Genomic DNA, 19,755 nt, shown 5'->3' with positions numbered 1-19,755 from the left:
TTAGGCTCATACTTTCTCATACTCAGACATTTTAACATAAGATAGAATTCCCTGAGGTTCCTCAAATTCTTTATCCCTTTTGTTTTCCCATTAATTCACTTTTTCTTTTCTTTCTAGAAATGTATCTCTCTGATAACCTGGAGAGTATAAAGGAATCCCTTCCTTCCTCTATGTGTTTTATTCTTATGTACCTATTATTTAGCAATAGCAGAAACACAAACATGACATATACTCTGTAGGTCACTAAAAACATCTCCTTTGCCTTTTGTGCCTTGCCAAAGGGGATATCCCAGCAGGTCAACAAGAAACCACCCAATACACACTTATGAAACACCATGTACTACAGGAGAAGCCAGGGATTTGGTGTTCACTCATTTCAGTCACGGGCAACTCTTTTCTTGGAAGACACTAGAGTGGTCTGCCATTTTATTCTCCAGATCATTTTACAGATGAGGAAACTGAGACAAACAGGTTTAAATGACTTGCCTTGGGTCCCACTCAGGTCTTCCTGACTCCAGACCCAGCACTCTATCCACTGCACCACCTGGCTGCCTGGTGGCAGAGATATAAGAACACAAAAAAAAGGTACAATACTTAGGACTCATGAGTACCTTACCTTCTAACAAAGGAGGTAACAAGGACATAGATACATATAAGTATAAATGTAACAGAACACCAAGAGTCATTTTTAAGACGAGCTGATAGCTACATTTCAAGGAAGACATTTTCCTCAGGAGTCTTGCTGGGTTATTTGCCTTCAGTGTCTCATAGCCATTTTCTTGCCAACCCCAAATGCCAAAGTGCACTTCCTTCAGTTTTCGTCTAATAGAAATCCTTTTCCAGCTCCTTCCTATCTTCATTTGATTCGTTTCTTCTCCCTGTGTTTTAGATTTCTGACATCTATTTCCATCTTCAATTTCAACTGTTTTAGTACCTTTTTTTTCTTTCCCTCAGATGATAGGTGAGCCAAAAAAGAAGAGGTGAAAATCACTGTAACTCTGTTCTTTGTTAACAGTTCTGGTAACTAAATGACCAGAAAATGCATTTAACAAGCACCTACTGTGAGCTAGATGCCATGCAACATGACTATGAAATCAGAACCTTGGCCTTGGGGAACTTGTTTTCTGGGGTGGAGGGAGGGTAATAAATTGACAAATAATTACAAAATAATTTGGGGAGGGAGACAGCACCAGCAATTGGGTGGATCAGGAGAGAATCCATGTGGGAGGTGGCATTTGAGATGAACTTTGGCAGATACTGGGAATTCTTTGAGGAGAGAGAATACATTCCACACATGGAGGATTGAATGTCCAAAGACATGGAGAGTCCAAGTGGAATAAGCTGATATGATTGACTGTAATATGATTGTGAATTTCTTTTGTCTTTACTATTTCCTATCCACAACTGAAGTGAATGATCAGTAACTTCCAAGTAGGGTGATGAAGATGTGCCACCTAGAAATAACCTAAAAACCTATGCCTCTTGAGACAAATACATTTACAGGACCAGACCAGTGTGGGGCCTTGCAGGGTCTTCACCTTTTCTCTGCCCTCCTTGGTCAGTGGCAGTCTGCTGAAGCCTATGGACCCCTTCTCAGAAGAATATTCTTAAATTTCAATTATAATGAAATACACTTATCCTTTTTTTTAAGTTCAAGGATTCTAGGTTAAGAACTGCTTCTGTAGAGGAGACAATGTTATCCTTCTAGTTCAGGAAGAGGCAGGAAGACCCCATTAAAAAGTGCCCTAATAAATCCAGGTTATAGGATTGGTGAAACGTAAGGGGTTTACTAACTGGCTGTGTGTGAAAATCCTAAGTGGGTGAGGGGAGAATCTGGATGATTTCTTGTACCCTAGAATAAACATCCATGGAAAATCATCACAGCAGGAAATCCCATTTTGCATCCTTCACACATATCACACCCAGAGTCTACGTGCCTGCTGTGTGGTTAAGTAAACAGAGTAGTTGCATGCCATGTAAATTCTCCTAGAGCAATCTGAACACAGCCCAGGACAGCAAGTGCCCCCAAGAGTGACAGGAGACCATCAATCATTTATTTTATTTTTTTGGCTTGGAGCCTGAGAAAATACTTCCACGTACAAAAGTTTCTCCTCCCAGAAAGAAAAAAAAAGATATTGGTGGCTGAGAACATTATTCCAAAAAGTAAAAGAGATATTTAGAAACTTAAGGGAAGACTAGTACTTTTGTTGGTGGTTTGGAGAAGGAAGAGATAGAGTGATCTGAATGATGGAACCACCTGGCAGAAAGTTAGTCCTAAAACAATAGCCCTTGAATTCACAACAACAGCCAGACCTGACACAAATACTTCAGAGACTATAAAGTCATCTCATTTGAGCTTACAATAACCCTAGTAGGAAGGAATGATGGGAATTATTATAGTCATTGTTTCACATGAAGAAACTACCCAAGAAGTCTCACCTCCCTTTCTCTCTTTATTTCCTTCAAAGACAACCAGGCCAATAATAGCAGAAAAATAGGCCAGCTTTTAAATGCAAGTCAAGAAGCCCTTCTTCTGGGTTTTCTATGCTAGCTGTATGTTGACCCAGCTGGACAGATGGACTGGTGACTGAATGAAGTCTGAAATCAGATAGGTTTTTGTTCTTCAAAGTTCTACGAAGCACCTTAGGGAATCATCAGGTAGAATTCCCACATTCAACAGATAAGACCCATAAAAGCACAGTATTTTCTATATAATAAGGTCTTAATAAATGTCTCATTCATTCATTCCTTCATAGAAGTGAAGTGATTTCTCCTAGGTTACTCTAACATGTCTGGAACCATATCATCTGAAAAATATTTGTAAAGCGCTTAGCACAGTGCCTGGCACATAGTAGGTATTTAATAAATACTCATTTCCTACCTTTGACTACCACATCATCCTGCTGACTCATCCTAGGTATCCAATCACATAAAAATTCCCAGATTTTTCCTGTCTATAGATCCCCCATTCTTCATCTGTATTGTTGACTATTTGAACCCAAGCAGAAAACTTTACATTAGCTAATATTGATTTGAAAAAAACGAGTTGACACTGGCAAAGCAATTAGCAAACTTTAAGGTGCTATGTAAATGCTAGCTACCTGATCATCACTGCTGCTATTATTGTTGCTGATAAATATTCATCAACTCAAATGGGATTGTAAGCAGGACTCCCCTTAATAATGTTGCTAATAGCTTTTCTATTACCTTTCACATATATTTCAATATTTCAATGGCCACTATGATCTCACCCCTTAGAATATTCTTCTTACAAGGGCGTATTCTGACTCACCATCATTTACTCAGTCTCTGCAATCTGCCTCTCTGTCCTCGCATCAATCTCCCATAGATTATATCCCCCAACATGGTGGAAACCTCCCTGCAATGTTTGGGTGATACCATGGGAGAGGCACTGAACCAGGAAGGATTTGGGAGCTCTGGGTTGGAAGCCTGACTCTGCCACTAAGTTGATGGGAGACTTTGAGACTTTTACTTCTCTTTACCTCTGGACCCAAGGCATTTCATCTTTAAAATTCAAGGGACAGACTAGATGATTCCTTTCAGTTCTAAAATTCAGTGATTCCTTTGAATTATAGCCACCAAAAACATGGGGAAAACCAAACTACATGTATCAGTCAAGAAAATGCTATAAGCTTCTTGAGGGATAGAACTGTTTCTTTATTGTCTTTGTATCCTCAGAGCCTAGCACAATTGCCTGGAAAACAGTAGGTGCTTAATAAGTGCTTGTTGCTTGTATGACTCCAGAGATAAGAGGAAGAGAAAAAAGCTGATCCTGAATTTGTTTGTCTGTTTTTTCTTTTCTGCAGGCCCTGAATGGTTTTGTACTGGTGGTCACCTCTGAGGGATTAATCTTTTATTCCTCTCATACTATTCAGGACTACCTGGGATTTCATCAGGTTAGTATGCCACTTACTGAAACCTTGGTATAAGTTTTGGTTGCATGTCTCCCTCAGCGCCTGGCATTCTGGATTGTCAGACACCCTGTGTTCAGTCATTTTTCAGTCATGTCTGACTAGTTGTGACATTACTTGTTATTTTCTTGGCAAAGACACTGGAATGGTTTTGCTATTTCCTTCACCAGCTCATTTTAAAGAGGAAGAAACTGAAACAAATTGAAGTGTTAGGTGACCTGCCCAAGGTCACAGCTAGTAAGTATCTAAAGCCAGATTTGAACTCAGGAAGATGAGTCTTCCTGGTTCCTAGCCCAGTGCTCTATCCATTGGGCCACCTAGCTGCTCCACCCTGTGACATATGAAATATTTATTCCCACTGAAAATTTGTATTTCATCTTGAGAGGGAAGTTAAGAGCTTTAGGTCCCACAGGCCTTGTCAGAATCGAAGGCATTCAATGTTGTACACACACCGTCCAGATTCATTGCACCATGCGCCTACTGGGCATTTATCAAAACAGAATTCTTTAGTAAGTATGGCAAATGAGAGTATATTTAAGGAATGGCCTCGTCAACACCAACAGAAGCACTGCTGGGCCACAGTAGACCAAGAAGGAGAAACTGCTTGCTGTCAGACTGGAGTCAGAGTAATATGGGAGCAGTATTGGCCAATCATTCCTACTTGCCCCCTTCATTCTACTACTGAACCATTCATTGTGTCAGGAGGTTTCCTTCTCTCTTCTGGGAAGTTTCATCAAAAGATGGACAATTCTTTTTTTTCTTTTTTAAGCTCAGAGCCTCCCCTTCCAGAGACAGTGTGACTTGCAAAAACCTTTAGTGTTTGAGCCATCTCTGTCTCTTCTCTGGAGATGCCTGGCCTCTTAATGTCTTTTTCCCAACTGCATTTCCAGTAAGTATCTCCAGGCCATTGAAAACCTGAGGTTAACACAAGTTATAATGAGAAAGCAAAGTCCATTTATCTTTATTTAAAATGTTTACTTTGTCCTTAAATACATACTATATATAGATATAGATATAGATATATGTATATATGTATATACTTATATACTTCCAGATTTACTACAAGAGCCCTGGCCCCTTGCTTTGTGGCAAATGGCTCTGTCCATCCTTCTATTCCCTTTTCCGTGTGGGTGCTTCCAGCCTTCCCTTCTCCAACTGTATGTCTTTCATGTCTTACATGTGTCAGATTAGGATCCAGGCTGCTCTTGGTGTCTAACCTCATTGACTTTCAAAGGTCACCCAGATGACATGGCCTTTTTTTTTTGTTCATCCTATGGTCCTGTTCCCATCCTAGTTCAGTCAAGAGGTTTGGTCACACCTTGCAAAGGGCGCACTTCATGATCATGTTTTTATAGTTAGTTTGAAATCTCACCTGTCAATTTCTTTTCTGTGATTCTGTCTTGGGTTTTCAAGGACCACTCCTTTACACTGGCATCATCAAACTGGGCTGAAATGTCATGTGGAATGGCACACCAGTCAGGACATACCTTTTGATCACTAGCACTTTTCCTAGCAGTTGACTTCATCAGCAGCCACTTCTCCCCCTCCCCTTCCCCCTGCCCATGTCTGTAGGCAGACAAATATGGGAAACCTCCAGAGATCATTCTCTGAGGGAGGTAAAAAAAAAATGGGCTACACACCCTTGGTTTCTTGCTGCAGAAGGTAAACCTACCCAGAAGGGAAAGTTGCTTGACACCATTTCTTAGTCAGCTACCATTGGACAAGGTGGTTCATGGGAGATCTGAAAGAGAAGAAACAAATACCAGGCACTAAACACTCCCTGTTCAAGAGCCCAAGGAAGGCTTTGGTTGGACTTAGAGGAAGAAGAAAGACATCATTTTCCTGGAGTTTGTCAAGGAGGTGACAGAGAGACTACTTAAGCTGGTCAAACCTGATGACAACTATCCACTTCTGATGATTCATGTGGAAATGATCTGTCCAGAAGGAGCCTTAAAGTATTTCTTGGGCTTATGAAATTTTGGAGAAGAAACTAAAAGGCTTGGATTCAGACATGGCATCTTCATTGGCACAGATGGTCAGAGGCAGCGGCTTCAAAAGAGAGAGGTGAATTTCGGATGTAAACAACTGGGTAAGAAGATGGTATCTCAGAGTGGAATTTGGATTTTTTGGCCCAGTTTAAACTGGAAGAATGATAAGTGTCTCTCTAGGGGCATAATTTGCTTAGACAGAAGCAGCAAGATATATTTTTTCCACTTGATAGTATTTTATTTTTTCTAATTACATGTAAAGAGAATTTTCAACATTCACTTTTATAAGATTTTGAGTTCTAAACTTTTTTTCCCCTCCCCTCTCCCTAAGATGGCATGGAAGCCGATGTAGGTTATACAAGTACAATGATATTAAACACATTTCTACATTAGTTATGTTGTGAAAAAAGAATCAGAACAAAATGAAAAAAAATACAAGAAAGAATAAAACATCAAAAAAGAAAATAGTGTGCTTTGATCTGCATTCTGACTCCATAGACCTTTCTCTGGATTTGGATGCCATTTGCTGTCATGAGTCTTTTGGAATTGTCTTAGATCATTTTATTGCTGAGAAGACCTAAGTCTATCATAGTCGATCATCGTGCAATGTTGCTATTACTATGTATAATGTTCTCCTGGTTCTGCTCACTTCACTTGGCCTTAGTTCATATAAGTCTTTCCAGGTTTTTCTGAAATCCACCTACTCATCATTTCTTAAGGAACAATAGTATTCCATTATATTCATATACCATAACTTGTTTAATCATTCCCCAATTGATGGGGATCATCTCAATTTCCAATTCTTGGCCACCACTAAAAGAGCTGCTATCAATTTTCTATAATCTCTTTGGGATATAGACCTAGTTGTGGCATTGCTGGCTCAAAGGGTATGTACAGTTTTATAGCCCCTTGGGCTATAAAAGTTTCAAATTGCTCTCCAGGATGGCTGGATCAGTTCACAACTCTACCAATAATGCATTAGTGTTCCAATTTTCCAACATCTTCTCCAACATTTATCATTTTCATTTTTCAGCAAAAATCTATATTGACCGAAATTTCTGTGAGTTAGGTCAAAAGGGTTTTAAATCGAAAATGGATGCTAGAGGGAGAAAACTGCACACCTAGATCTAACTAGTCAGATACCATGGAGAACAGAAGGTACATCAGAGGAAGAAGAATATCAGTAAGAGATCCAGTAGTTTCCAGGAAGGAATATAAATGGTGAGAGGAAGCAAGGAAGACCTAGAGGCCCAGATGTCTCTGAATAAATGTATAAAATACAGGTAATAAACAAAATGAACTAGAAATCCTAGTGCAAGGAGACCACTTAGATTCCAAACTACCCCCTCATTTTCACCCAAATGTGGAACTGTGTACCTTAGATTTGCTCAAGGGCTGGGAGAGAGATACCATCACTTGCTCCAGTCGTGACTCAGCCTTGAATGGCTATATACTCTGGAGGATGAAGTGAATCACACTGGGAAAGTAAGTCAATGGTCCAACCTAACCCCCTGACCTTCTAGATCCTACCGTGATCTATCCTCTTAAAAGGAGTGGTTCAGCTGCACTATTCACTTACATTCAATGAGCAGAAATCACCAATTACAATCCTTTTGATAAAATTGCGGGCTGTTGGCCTGATCATCTCTCTTGTCCTCCCTGTGGTCACCAGAAGCCTGACCAACATTATCTGCTTTGTCCCAGAAAAGAATGTTAATTGCTTAAGAGAAGAGACTGTCTCCCTTGTCTATTTATGTGTCTAGCCCTTGCATTCATGATACCAAATTCCTGGAAGAAAATTGAGCATGTCAGCTAAATGACTAGAAATTTTATTTGTTTGACCAAAGTTGGGATGTTAGGAAACATCAAGATGACTGTTTTTCTGCATTCTGTAGACTACTTGGCCACCCGCAGTAATGGCCTTGGTCTTGTTCTTCCTTCTGACCCAAGTACCTGAAATCTTCCCTAGGAAAGCAGTTAGTCAAGTTACTTCTGGAGCAAAATTGTTGGGTAGACGTGATCTACACCTACAGAAATGGAAAGCTTCCAAATGAAGTCAAACAAAACTCATCATTAGATGACCACTTCCACCTCCCTATTCCTATTCCCAGCATCCCAACAGCTTGATTTTTAACAGAACTTGGACCCCTCTGTTAGAGACAATATGTTGCAATGACAGAAAGCTTTGCTGGGAAGTAGGAAGATCAGGGTTCAAATCCATTGCAAAAAGGGTCACACAGGAACATCTCCAACAACTACTATGTGCAGGCTATGTGACCTGCATATGCCTTTGTTCCCTAATCTATAAAATGGGGGTGAGAATTCTTGTAGCACTTGCCTTAGGGTGTTAATCAAATGAATGTAAAGGCCTTTGGAAATGTCCCAGCGTTTTCACAATAGGCCATTCAAGAAGGCCGTATTAAGTGCTATTTTAACAACATATCCTGGATAATTGCTAGGGGTGCTAAGACCATGAATTAGGACCCACTTTCTAGGAGCTGGTCTATTTCCAGAGTAGAAATTCTTAACCTGAGTTCTGGTGGTGCAGGGAGAGATTTTAGGGGCTACATGGACTTGGATAAAAACATGTTGTGATAGGTATTTCAATACATTTGATTTCCTTTTTAATGTCTTTTTTATTGCATTTAAAAACAGCATTCTCAGGTTAGCTAACATGACAAAACAGGAAAATGATAAATGTTGAAGAAGATGTGGGAGAGTTGGAACACTAATTCATTGTTGGTGGAGCCATGAACTGATCTAACCATTCTTCAGAGCAGTTTGGAACTATGCCCAAAGGGCTATAAAACATGCTTTCCCTTTGACCCAGAAATACAGCTTCTAGGGCTATATCCCAAAGAGATCATAAAAATGGGAAAAGGATACACATGTACAAAAATATTCATAGAAGCTCTTTTTCAAGAACTGGAAATTGAGGGGATGCCTATCAGCTGGGAATGGCTGGACAAGTTGTGGTATATAAATATAATGGAATGCTATTGTGCTAAAAGAAATTATGAATGGACAGACTTCAGAAAAACCTGGAAAGACTTACATGAACTGATGCTGAGTGAAGTGAGCAGAACCCAGAAGAACATTATGTACAGTAACAGTCACAGTGTGGAAGGACTGTTTTTGATAGTCCTTCACAGGATGCAAGGACCTAAAACGTCGCGAAAGGACTCATGAAGCAAAATTCCATCCACATTCAGAGAAAGAACTATGGAGTCAGAATGCAGAGTGAAGCAGACTATTTCCTCTTTTGTTATATTTTCTTTTGTTTTGGTTTTTCTCATGATTTCTCCGATTTGTTTTAATTCTTCTATGCAACATGACTAATGTGAAAATGTGTTTAATGGGAATGTATGTGTAGAGTCCATATAAGATTGTATGCTATCTTGGGGAGGGAGTGGGGAGAGAGAGGGAGAAAATTTAGAACCTGTGGAAGTAATTGTTGTAAACTGAAAACAAATAAATTTATAAATTTGGGGAAAAAACATCATTCCCAGAAGGGGATCCATAAACTTCACCAGACTGCAACTGGGGGCAATGATTCTCCCATGCAAAGGTTAAAATATCTGATCTCAGGGCATAACTGTGCGTGCGTGCGTGCATGTGTGTGTGTGTGTTTCAGAAAAGACTTCTAGAAGGAGACATCATCCAAGCTGATTCTTGAAGAAAGCAAGTTTCCAAGAGGCAGAAGGGGGGCATTCCAGGCATGGAGGACAATTTGTACAGACACTAAGAAGTAGGGCATGGAATGCAGAGTTCAGACAATAGAAAGTAGTCAGTCATATTGAAACTTTGAATAAAGAAAAATAATGAATACGAAGGCAGTCTATCTGGAATTCAACTGTCTAGGGCTTTGAATTTCACGCTGAGCCTGTAGTTTGCCCTAGTAGCGATCAGGACTTAGACCTCAGAGCTAGACTCTAGGGACATTATTTTGGTAGCTGTGTGAAGGATGGCTTGCAGAGGTTATATGTTTCCCATCTCTCCAGGATCCTCTCTCCCCTCTCCCAATCTCTCTGAGGGCAGGTGACTTTTCATCTTTGCATGCCCAGCACCTAGCTCCATTCTTTGAGCTCAGAAGTGTTTAACAAGTCTTTGTTGATTGAATGAATACTGCAAAACTCAGGTCCTTTAACCAAACAGACAATGACGTTAACCACTATTTACCAGCCATCCTGTTAGCTTGTCCAAATCTCCCATGATCACTTTTCTGGAAGGCATAAACAAGAGCTGACTTTATACAACCTCTCTCTCATTTGACCCTGTCCCTGACTCTGATCCTGTGGTGGGTGGGGTAGGTATTAGAGGGATTGCGTTTTATAAACAAGGAAACTGAGGCACAGAAGGTTAAGTGTCGTGCCCATGGTGACATGACTAGTATGTGGCTGAGATAGGATTCCAACCCAAGATTCCTGCCTCTCAGCCCAGAGTTCTTGAATTTGAAACCCGCTGTTCTGAAAATGATCACATTCATTTTGAAACAACTCCATAGAAGAGATCTTATTTTTTAAAATATAAGAAAGAAAACCTTTCCTCATTTTGATCCTTTCATGGGTGAATATATAATCCTGTTAAGCTGACTTCTGAATGTGTGTGTGTAAAGTCTGAAGTTCCTGTTTTTTTTTTTTTTTTAACACATATACTCTGAAACCCTTCAAAGTATGCTTTGTGCCCTAAGATGGGGGCTGGTTAATCTCTCCTATTTGAAGTTGACCTCCCTTAACTCCTCTTCATTATTGAAGGCAACTGAGTTGAATTATGGGTTCTCTTTTGACGTGTTTACAAAGCCTCCCTCCACATTGAGCTGCCTCCAAATAATCCCTCCGAATTAGAACATGCCATGCAGTGTTTTCATCACACAGCTGCTCAAACATCCAGCTGGCCACAGATGATCCCTCCTGATGAGGGGTCTTCTCCCTTTTTAATAAAAGAATAGAAACTGAGAGATCAAAGGCATGGGGATGGTTTGTGAATTCTCGTTAAATGACAGCAAGGTGGCCCTTGGGCATCTCAAACCCTATTTACATTTCATAAGCCAAGAGCTTCCAGGAGTATTGGGGGCTTGTGACTTTCCACTGAAGCAGAGCTAGAAGGAATGCTAAGATCACCCCCTCTCCCTGCCCATCTGAAACAAAGCCTATTGACCAAACAGCTGGACCAGGTGAGGGCTGGGGTCTCCAGGTGATCCATTGGACACTTGACAAGCCCCTCCTTCCATATTCCAGATGGAAGAATACACCAGGAAAGGATGGCAAAGACAGTGAACAAGGGCCATCTTTCTTAATGCTTGGGACCTTCTTGAAATGTTTGAAAAGTTATATACCTCCAGATCTCTCAGCCTCAGAAACTGGTATGAGGTTTCTTAGGAGTGGTTTGGAGGCATTGGAGGAGGGATATTTCAACAAATTCAACAATGAATGACTGTCAACTCGCCCACCCCAATGACTTTCCTCAAGACTTGGTGGACACAATCTGACCCCACTGTGGCATTTGTTTTCCTTGCCAGACAGATGTTTTACATCAAAGTGTCTTCGAGTTGATCCACACAGAAGACCAACCAGAATTCAGGCGCAACCTTAGCTGGAGGCTAACATCAACTCCCAAACCTGAAAGCGATCAGGCATCCTCTGGTAGGTCCTTGCAGATCATCTGCGCTAACTTGGCCACGTTGTTTTCTTTGGAGGTCATTTGTCTATTGGGTTGGGCTCTATGAGGCCCTAGAATGCCATTCCCTCACAGACAATTCCATCCAGAGCTAGAAGGGACTTCACGTCATTTAGTCTACCTTTCTCCTTTTGTATATGTTTTCTTTCTGATGCTATCCTCAATTTATGTTGTCTATATCTTCCCCATTCGACTGTAAGCTCTTTGAGGGCAGGGATTGCCTTTTGCCTTTCTTTGTTTTCCCAGTGTTTATCATAATGTTTGGCACACAGTAGGTGCTTACTAAATGTTTACTAACATAGACACTGGCCACTGGTGCCACTGGTTGAACACCTGTTTCTTAAAGGACCAATGAAAAGAGAAAGCCAGCCAGTGTAGGATGTAGACAATCTGATCTTTCTGAGGATTTATAAGTTTTGCCAAGTATTTTGCCAGCATTTTCTCACTTCTCCCCACAACAGTTCAGTAAGCAAAATATTAACACTGATGATCTCTGCTTACTTTAATTTCCTACTGGTTCCCTGATCTCCTTAATGGTGGCAGGTCCTTCAGTAGGGCTGATCCCAGATTAGGAGGCCTTGGGGCATTGGGTTTGGAATCTGGTTCATCTCTAAGCTCTGCCACTTACTACCTGTGTAATGGTGGACAAGTCATTTCATTTCCATGGACCTATTTCTTTATCAGTAACAAAATGAAGGAGTTGGATTAGATGAAGCCCTGACAGCTCTATGGTTTTGTCTTACAGTGAACCTAGCCATGTCTTTCCATTTTGTTATATCTCATCCCCATGTTCCCTCAAATACTCTGTGGAGGAGCTAACCCATCTATAGATGGGAAAACTGGGCCTTAGAAAGTGGAGGCAACTTGCCCGACGGTGACTTCTCTGTTTAATGGCATAATCATGATTAGAATGGCTACCTGATTTCAGGTCCTGAACTCATTTCACTGCTCCAGAGATATTTAACTGCCAATCTTAGAGATCACTCAGCTCTATCGATTTTATGCTCACTTGGCTGAAATGATGATCAGCTCTCAAAATAAATGATACTGTCCAAACCAACAAACATTTGCTAAGAGTCCACTGTGTTCACCTCACTGTGCTTGGCCTTGAGGACCAGAGATAAAACAAAATCAGTCTCGGTTCTTAAGGAGTTTACAGTCTTCTGCTTATGAAACACAACATGTCAACGGATAAATATTTTACACGATAATTTGGGGAAGAGAGAGAACCAATGACTAGTGACATCAGGGAAGGTTTTCTAGGGGAGGAGGCACAAGACCTAAACCTTGATGGTGACTTGGGATGGTAGAGGTAAGAAGAGAAGATATTCCTGGCACAGAGGAACAATGGGCACAAAGGCTTAGAAGTAGGAGGTCAAATAACAAGGTTAGACACCATAAAATGGGGTAGCTTGGCTTGAATGTAATGTGTGTAGACACAAGTTATGTGTAATAAGCCTGCAAAGGTAAGTTAGAACAAGTTTGTGGAAACTTTATTATTCCAAGCTGGGGCATCTTTATTTTCTCCTAGAAGCAATAGGAAGCCACTGATGGTTCTTGGGCAGTATATCAACATGATCAGACTTGTGCATTAGAAAAATTACTTTGATGCCTGTGAATTGGATAAATTTGGGAAAGGAGAACCTGGAAGCATAGGATAGTGTATTTTGCTTGTTGTGCCTGTAAAAATACACTGTGCACTTTCTACTTACCAGTCTTAGATACCTGAATGACTATGACTCAGAATCTTAATGCTAGAAAGAACCCCAGAGACCATTTCATCCAACTACTCTCTTACAAGTGCTGAGTCATAGAGCTGAGCCTGGGGAAGGAGGCTGAGGTTTATTGGGGAGGTGTAAAGGTAAATGTGTGTGTGCATGGGGAGCACAGAATCCATAATTTTACAATTTTTCAAAGGATAATGGGGTGCCAGATTCAAAGTAATTTCAAGTCCTTTGAACTTTGGAATGTCAGTGACATCCTCTACTCTCCCAAGGGAAAAAAGTCACACAGGAAATACTATGGACTAATATAGGAGTGGTGGGGTTATCAGATCTGGAAGAAACCCCTGAGTCAGAACCTGGATCCTCCCAGGCAAGTCCTACCCTGCTGCCTGTTTTCTCTTAGATCTTATCTATCCCATGCTAAAAGGACCAGCTCAAAGTTGAAAAAGGAAAAAAAAAGCCCAGAGTTGTTGGGCATCGCTAGTGCCAGAGAGCCAATGCCCCAGATTTTCTGTTTCTAACTGGTCTGGCCTGTTATTTTGGTGTTGTATAAGCACAACCTGGGCTCACATCCCCAGCCTGGTTCCAATTACTTGCTCAAGAGTTACCCATTGGATTTTGTCTTTCATGTGTAAATAAACAGTGTATGCATATGTATCTATGGTGGTGTATCATGTATGTAGTGAGGGCTGGTTAAGGCCCTACAGGCTCAGTCTAGTGTGTTTCTGCACTCCACTGAGGTAGATGATCAGATTCTAGGTCTAGAGGTAGAAGTGGCCATTTAGTTCAGTTCCTACCTAAATAATTTTTCTCCCAAATTCTAGATCAATAATGATTTCTTAATTGCATATTGTGTGCTAAGCTTGTACTAAGTTGTTGGGATACTAAAACAAACAAACAAAAAGACAGTACCTGCCCTCAAGGAGCTCACATACTCAAATCGTACCAAGAAGAAATCATCTGAGCTTTGCTTGAAGACCCACAAGGTGGGGGAGCACTCCCTCCCCAGGCAGTCCGGGCCACTTCTGGATGGTGAGATCATTGGGAATTTGCCTTCCCTTCTCTCTCTCCCTGCCTTTGTTTCTGGTTTTGCTCTCTGGGTCCCAGAAGTAGCCTGGCCCCTTCTCTTCATGCCAGCTAGCATGTCATCTGAGGCTTCTTTTCACTAAGTTAAATATCCCCAGCTCCTTCAGCTGGTGCTCATGTGTCAAAGACGTAATCACCTTCCTTTGGGTGGAGAGTGGTTAACTTAGATACTCTCCAGTTTTACAATGTCCTTCTTACACCATGGTGCCCAGAACCAAACACAGATCTCTACAGCAGAGCACAACACAGTAAGACTATCATCGCCTTCTTTTTTGGAAGCTACATCTCTCCTGCCCTAAAGCAGCCCAAGATCATGTAAAGTTTGGTTATTTTTTTTTCCTGTTTCTTAATTTGGTTTTCATATAATACCATTGACTAATACATTGAGTCTGCAGTCCATGAAAACCCAGATCTTTTCTTTAAAAATACATTATTTATTTTGACATACATTTCTAATCTGTCTCTCCTTCTTATTCTCCAATTAAACAACAAAAGGGAGAAAAATCCTCACCATAAACATATATAGTCCAGAAAAAACAAATTCCCATATTGTCCATGATCCAAAATGTAGATCCCTCCCTACACTTTACACTCCTCACCTTTCTTTCAGGATTGGAGAGTTTCATTTTCATCCCTCTGGGAGTTTGGCTGGTCATTGCATTGATCAGAGTCTAACATCTTTCAGAGTTGTTTTTTGATATCAAGTTATTATCATGGTACATTTTAATCTCCTGGATCTGTTCACTCTATTTTGCATCAGTTCATAATGGTCTTCCCCATTTCCTCTGAAGCTTAATTTCATCATTTTTATGGCATGATACCATAATGGAGTTGACCATTACCTAGGAGGTAAGCAAACCTTTTGTTCCCCATTTTTGACTACTCCCTCCAAAAATACTGCTGTTAATGTATTTTCTTTCTTCAGTTTTCCCAAAGTTCCAGATCTCTTCAGACTGCTTTAATGCTCCATCTCCCTAATTTTGAACTTTTGAAGTCAATCTCTGGATCCCAAGGTTAAGATTTCATATTAATTCCTATTAAAAGTCCTTCTGATAGATTCATTCCATCTGGCCTGTCAAGATCTTTTTGAATCCTGACTCTGTCTCCCAGGGTGTTAGCTGTCCCTCCCTCTTAGCTTTGTGTTGTTAGCTCCTACCTTTATCCAAGTCATTGATAAAAAAATAAATGACAGCAGACAGGCTGGCACAGATTCCCTGGAGGCACTCCATTGGAGACCTCTTTTCATCAATGTAGTTCCTGTTCATGTGGTTCCATGAATTTCCATAGAGGACCCTGCCAATACATTGGAGAGCTCCTTCCTGTTCATGTCTTACCTCTGCTGTCTCTCATTCTTACTCATTTATTTCTTACCTGACCAGTACACCAACCTTTTCTGGCTGTAACTGCCCTCCCTGATGGGCACCTTCTCAAGCTCTATTTATCCTACTGCAGCCTATTTAATTGTCCCAAGCAGCTGCCCCTTCCTCTTTGGGGGCTTTGCCATTTTCTTTCTTCCAAGGTCATACTTCCTATGATGGGTAGTTGGGGTAGTACATTCCAGAAATGGCGAGAATATGGGCAGTTGTGGCCATAGGCTTCCCAGGGTCACTGAAGGAGCTCACAGGGTCCCAAACTTCACTACCTTTCAGCCCTGGTCTTGTTCAGTGGCCTCCTAACTGGACTGCCTGTCTCCCCAAAAGATCTTCCTAAAGAACAGGTCTGACCATGCCATCCCTTACTCAATAAACTCTGGAGGTTCCCTTTCACCCACAAGTTCAAAGGCAAGCTTCTTTGTCTGAAATCTCAAGCACTTCATAATCTAGCACAAGCTTGTCTTTCCAGGCTAATTTCACCCTTCTTTTCAAACTCTCTGCAGTACAAACTAAATGTGCCCCCTGGGTTGTTCTTCACACGTTCCCCTCTGCAGGTCCCTCCCATCCCTCATAGTTGGAATTCTCTCCCACATCACCTCTGCCTGTTAGTACCTCCATCAAGGCTCATCTTAAACCCTCCTTTACCTGTGGGTCCTTCATGATCCCCCAAGTGACATGTCTTACTCCCCACCTGGAAATGACCTTCTTCTGCATTAGATTTCCTTTTCTGTGGCTTATTCATTGATCAGGTGGGTGCATCTCTCAGAATTTAAGCTCCCTGAGGTCAGAGACTGTTAATCATGCTTTTGTATTCCCAGTGCCTAGCACAGTGACTGGTCCATAATAGGTGTTATGAAATGCCTGCTCATTGATTGCTTAGGACATTTCCTCCCCACCTCCAACAGCAGAAAATAAAGCAATTGAGGGCATGATTAAGGCTTAGTAAAAGCTTAACAAATATCTTTCATCCATTAATTCATTAAAATGGCCTAGCCTCAAGGCCCTTCACTGTCCTCATTGCTCTGAACAGGATGCTGTCCAGTTTATCAATATCCTTCTTAAAGTAGGATGCCTAGAACTGAACTCAGTCTTGCTTTTGAATCCTTAGTGCCTAGTCCAGTACCTGGCATACATTAGGAACTTAATAAATGCTTGTGAATTGATTGGCTGGTTCCCTACAGTATGGGGAGCTCCATATGTGGTGATCTGTATTGTATGTTCATGTTGGACTTCATGTTGTATGAACCAGTAGGCAACAGATGTGAACTCACATTTCATTTCCCTTTCACAGAGAAAAAGAGTTCCATGCTCTCACTTCCTACCTGTAGGTCATTCCTAACTCAGCATGAGGTGGGCATTGAGGAGAAGCCTTGGACCAGTCACTGGGCCTGTGGTCCTCATTATTAAAATGAGAGGGTGGGATTATGTGGTCAGATAGACTCTTTGGTTATTCCTGTTCCTGTACTGTTCAGGTGAAACAACATCCAGCCCATCTGGTAGCAGCGACAAGCTAGAGGAACTCCCCCCAGAGAACTCAGCTCTCTTAGAACGGAGCTTTGTCTGCCGCTTCCGATGCCTTCTCGATAACTCATCAGGGTTCCGGGTAAGTCACAACCCTGACTGGATCCGTGATCTACACAGCTCAATGGAAAAAGTGTTTAATCCTAAGACTTGATGCAAAAGGAACAGAAGGGAAGAGAATCCTGGGGTGTAGAGCCAAGGTGTTCATGCCCCACTCTTGCTAACTTGCTTCAGTAGCTGTACCTCCTCTTCGCCCAGGAAGACATTTTTCTGTGTTCCCAGAATTTTATGAAATTATCTACTCTCTTGTAACCATATAACAGGACCAAAGGATTTAGAACTAGAGGAGACCTGGGAGGTCATTTCATTGTATTTCTTCATTTTACAGAGGAGGAAATGGGGGTACAGGCAGGGAAGGGACTTAGGCTCATAGGAGCAGAAGGGACCTTTATTTATATAATGCCTTAAGAATGGCAAAGCACTTTACATATGCTCCCTCACTTGATCCTAGCAACAACTCTGGGAGGTAGAGGCTATTATTATCCCCCAGATGAAGAAACTGAGACTCAGAAAGTTCAGGTGATCTGCCCAGGGTGGCAAAGCTAGTAAGTGCCCGAGGTAGGATTTGAATTCATATCTTCCTGACTTTAAGTCACACATTCTATCCACTGAACCATCTAGTAGCCTCATTGGAAAGATGAGGAAAGTGAGACCCAGGGTGGTTACTTGTTCAGGGTAACTCACTCAGGCTTTGTATTGTAAATCCAGGTCTCTTTCAACTGTACTAACCTGTTTTAATATCTTCTGTCAAATAAATCTTCTATTTACAGTTCTCAGGAAATTTTTAGCCACCTGGAAAGGAAATGCTTTAGATAATGTGAAGGGAAAAAAGTATACCCCACCAAGACCATCTCCCTAGGTTTAATCTGGAGTTCTTATATCCTGGTGAAGAAGGCTTCTTGGTCTCCCATAAGGCCTCCATCCTTGGAGTCCCACACGCGACTGTTGACAATCATGGGGGTGTCCTTTTGTAAAGCTGAACTTAAAAGTGTGCTAAGCTGGCCAATTTTGTCACCACCTTTTAAAGTTTAATATACACTTAAAAATAAGTAAACTATTTCACTGAAGCTTATTAGCTCCTTATATAATCTCCTCTTTTTGTATACTGGGAAATTCATTGGTGATTGTTAGTTCTTGATGAAAAGGAATATTTTACATAAAGTAAAAAATGTGAGAAGGGGGCTTTGGGGCCCAGGATTCACTGGGACTGTGTAAGGTGTCTGGCCGCAACTATAGCCTAAGAAGTCAGGAGTTACCCAGAGATAAACAGAAATTTCAATTAGCTCAGAGAGACCAAGCTCTGCCTGCATACTCAGAACTTTCTGAACTCAAGACTCTGAGCTGCTGTGTTTATGTTACCAAGCTTTGTGTCATACAAACTCCCCAAACAGCAAAGGAGAAGACACATTTCTACCAGGCTAAAAACTGCTAACTATTGGAACAAAGAGGGCTTGAGTGATTGAACTGTGAAGAGGCTGCAGCTCCTGGAGGAAAGCACATAACCTAAACCAGTGGGCTCAAACTTCACTACAGAGAGGGGGCATGGGGGCTTCATATTCACTTAGAGCACTGCATGCTAATATCATCTGTAGTGGGTACTTATTTATTTTATTAAATATTTCTCAACTACATCTTCCTCTGGTTCTGGCTACCCTCGGAGTCTGTGGTCTGTTTACTGCCCCCTGTCCCAGATGAACACTTCTGTCCTAAAATAATACCTGGTGATGGGAAAATCCTGGGGAGGGGCCTGCTCTGCCCTTTATTCCACAGGGAAGATGGAGCCGAGGGCATTGAGGGTTGGTCAGACACCTGTGCCCCATCCAGAGACACTACTGATACGTGTCATATGACCGTGAGCCGAACAGAGAAACTGGGCATGAGCCAAAGGCCTCAGCCCACTTACTTGGATAAGAAGAAATGACTATTTGAATACATTATTATATTATATCACATTATATTTGATCATGTGATATGATGCCATGTTATGTTATCTTACATCATGTGATAAATCATATATAAAATTATGTAATGGTACAGTATGTTATAGTACACAATGTTATATGTAACATGTATAAAGTCAAATATATATGTGTGTGTATGTAAATACATCCCCATTTAAACCACACGTCTTACTTTAAAGGCTTTAAGCCTTCAAGGCAGGTTGAAACCACTGCATGGGCAGAACCACAGAACAGAGGATGGTTCTCCAGTGCCCCCTCAGCTGGCACTCTTTGCCATCTCTACTCCTCTGCAGCCTCCATCTATTCTGGAAATCAGAACAAAAACACTGACCTTCCGGACCAAGCACAAGCTGGATTTCACCCCTCTGGCCTGTGATGCCAAGTAAGCATGGGTTGGGGAGGGGGCTGGTAGGAGCAAGCCCTAATGATCACTG

The 19,755-nt window shown here is 41.4% G+C and overlaps 1 protein-coding gene across 2 annotated transcripts in view; it reads left to right on the top strand.

The window, feature by feature from the left end:
- LOC140525356 (aryl hydrocarbon receptor-like) overlaps window positions 1-19,755 on the top strand; it is a 74,822-nt gene that overhangs the window by 41,590 nt on the left and 13,477 nt on the right. For both annotated transcript variants that reach the window (XM_072640693.1, XM_072640694.1), the window contains 4 exons: window positions 3,828-3,917; window positions 11,439-11,562; window positions 17,252-17,382; window positions 19,501-19,703. In XM_072640693.1, coding sequence (XP_072496794.1) covers window positions 3,828-3,917; window positions 11,439-11,562; window positions 17,252-17,382; window positions 19,501-19,703 — 548 coding nt within the window. The remainder of the gene's footprint in view (window positions 1-3,827; window positions 3,918-11,438; window positions 11,563-17,251; window positions 17,383-19,500; window positions 19,704-19,755) is intronic.

The sequence above is a fragment of the Notamacropus eugenii genome, chromosome 2 (assembly GCF_028372415.1).
Source record: "Notamacropus eugenii isolate mMacEug1 chromosome 2, mMacEug1.pri_v2, whole genome shotgun sequence".
Taxonomy (NCBI): Eukaryota; Metazoa; Chordata; class Mammalia; order Diprotodontia; family Macropodidae; genus Notamacropus; species Notamacropus eugenii.
The sequence above is the reverse complement of the archived record's forward strand: the minus strand, read 5'-3'. Positions and strand labels throughout refer to the sequence as shown.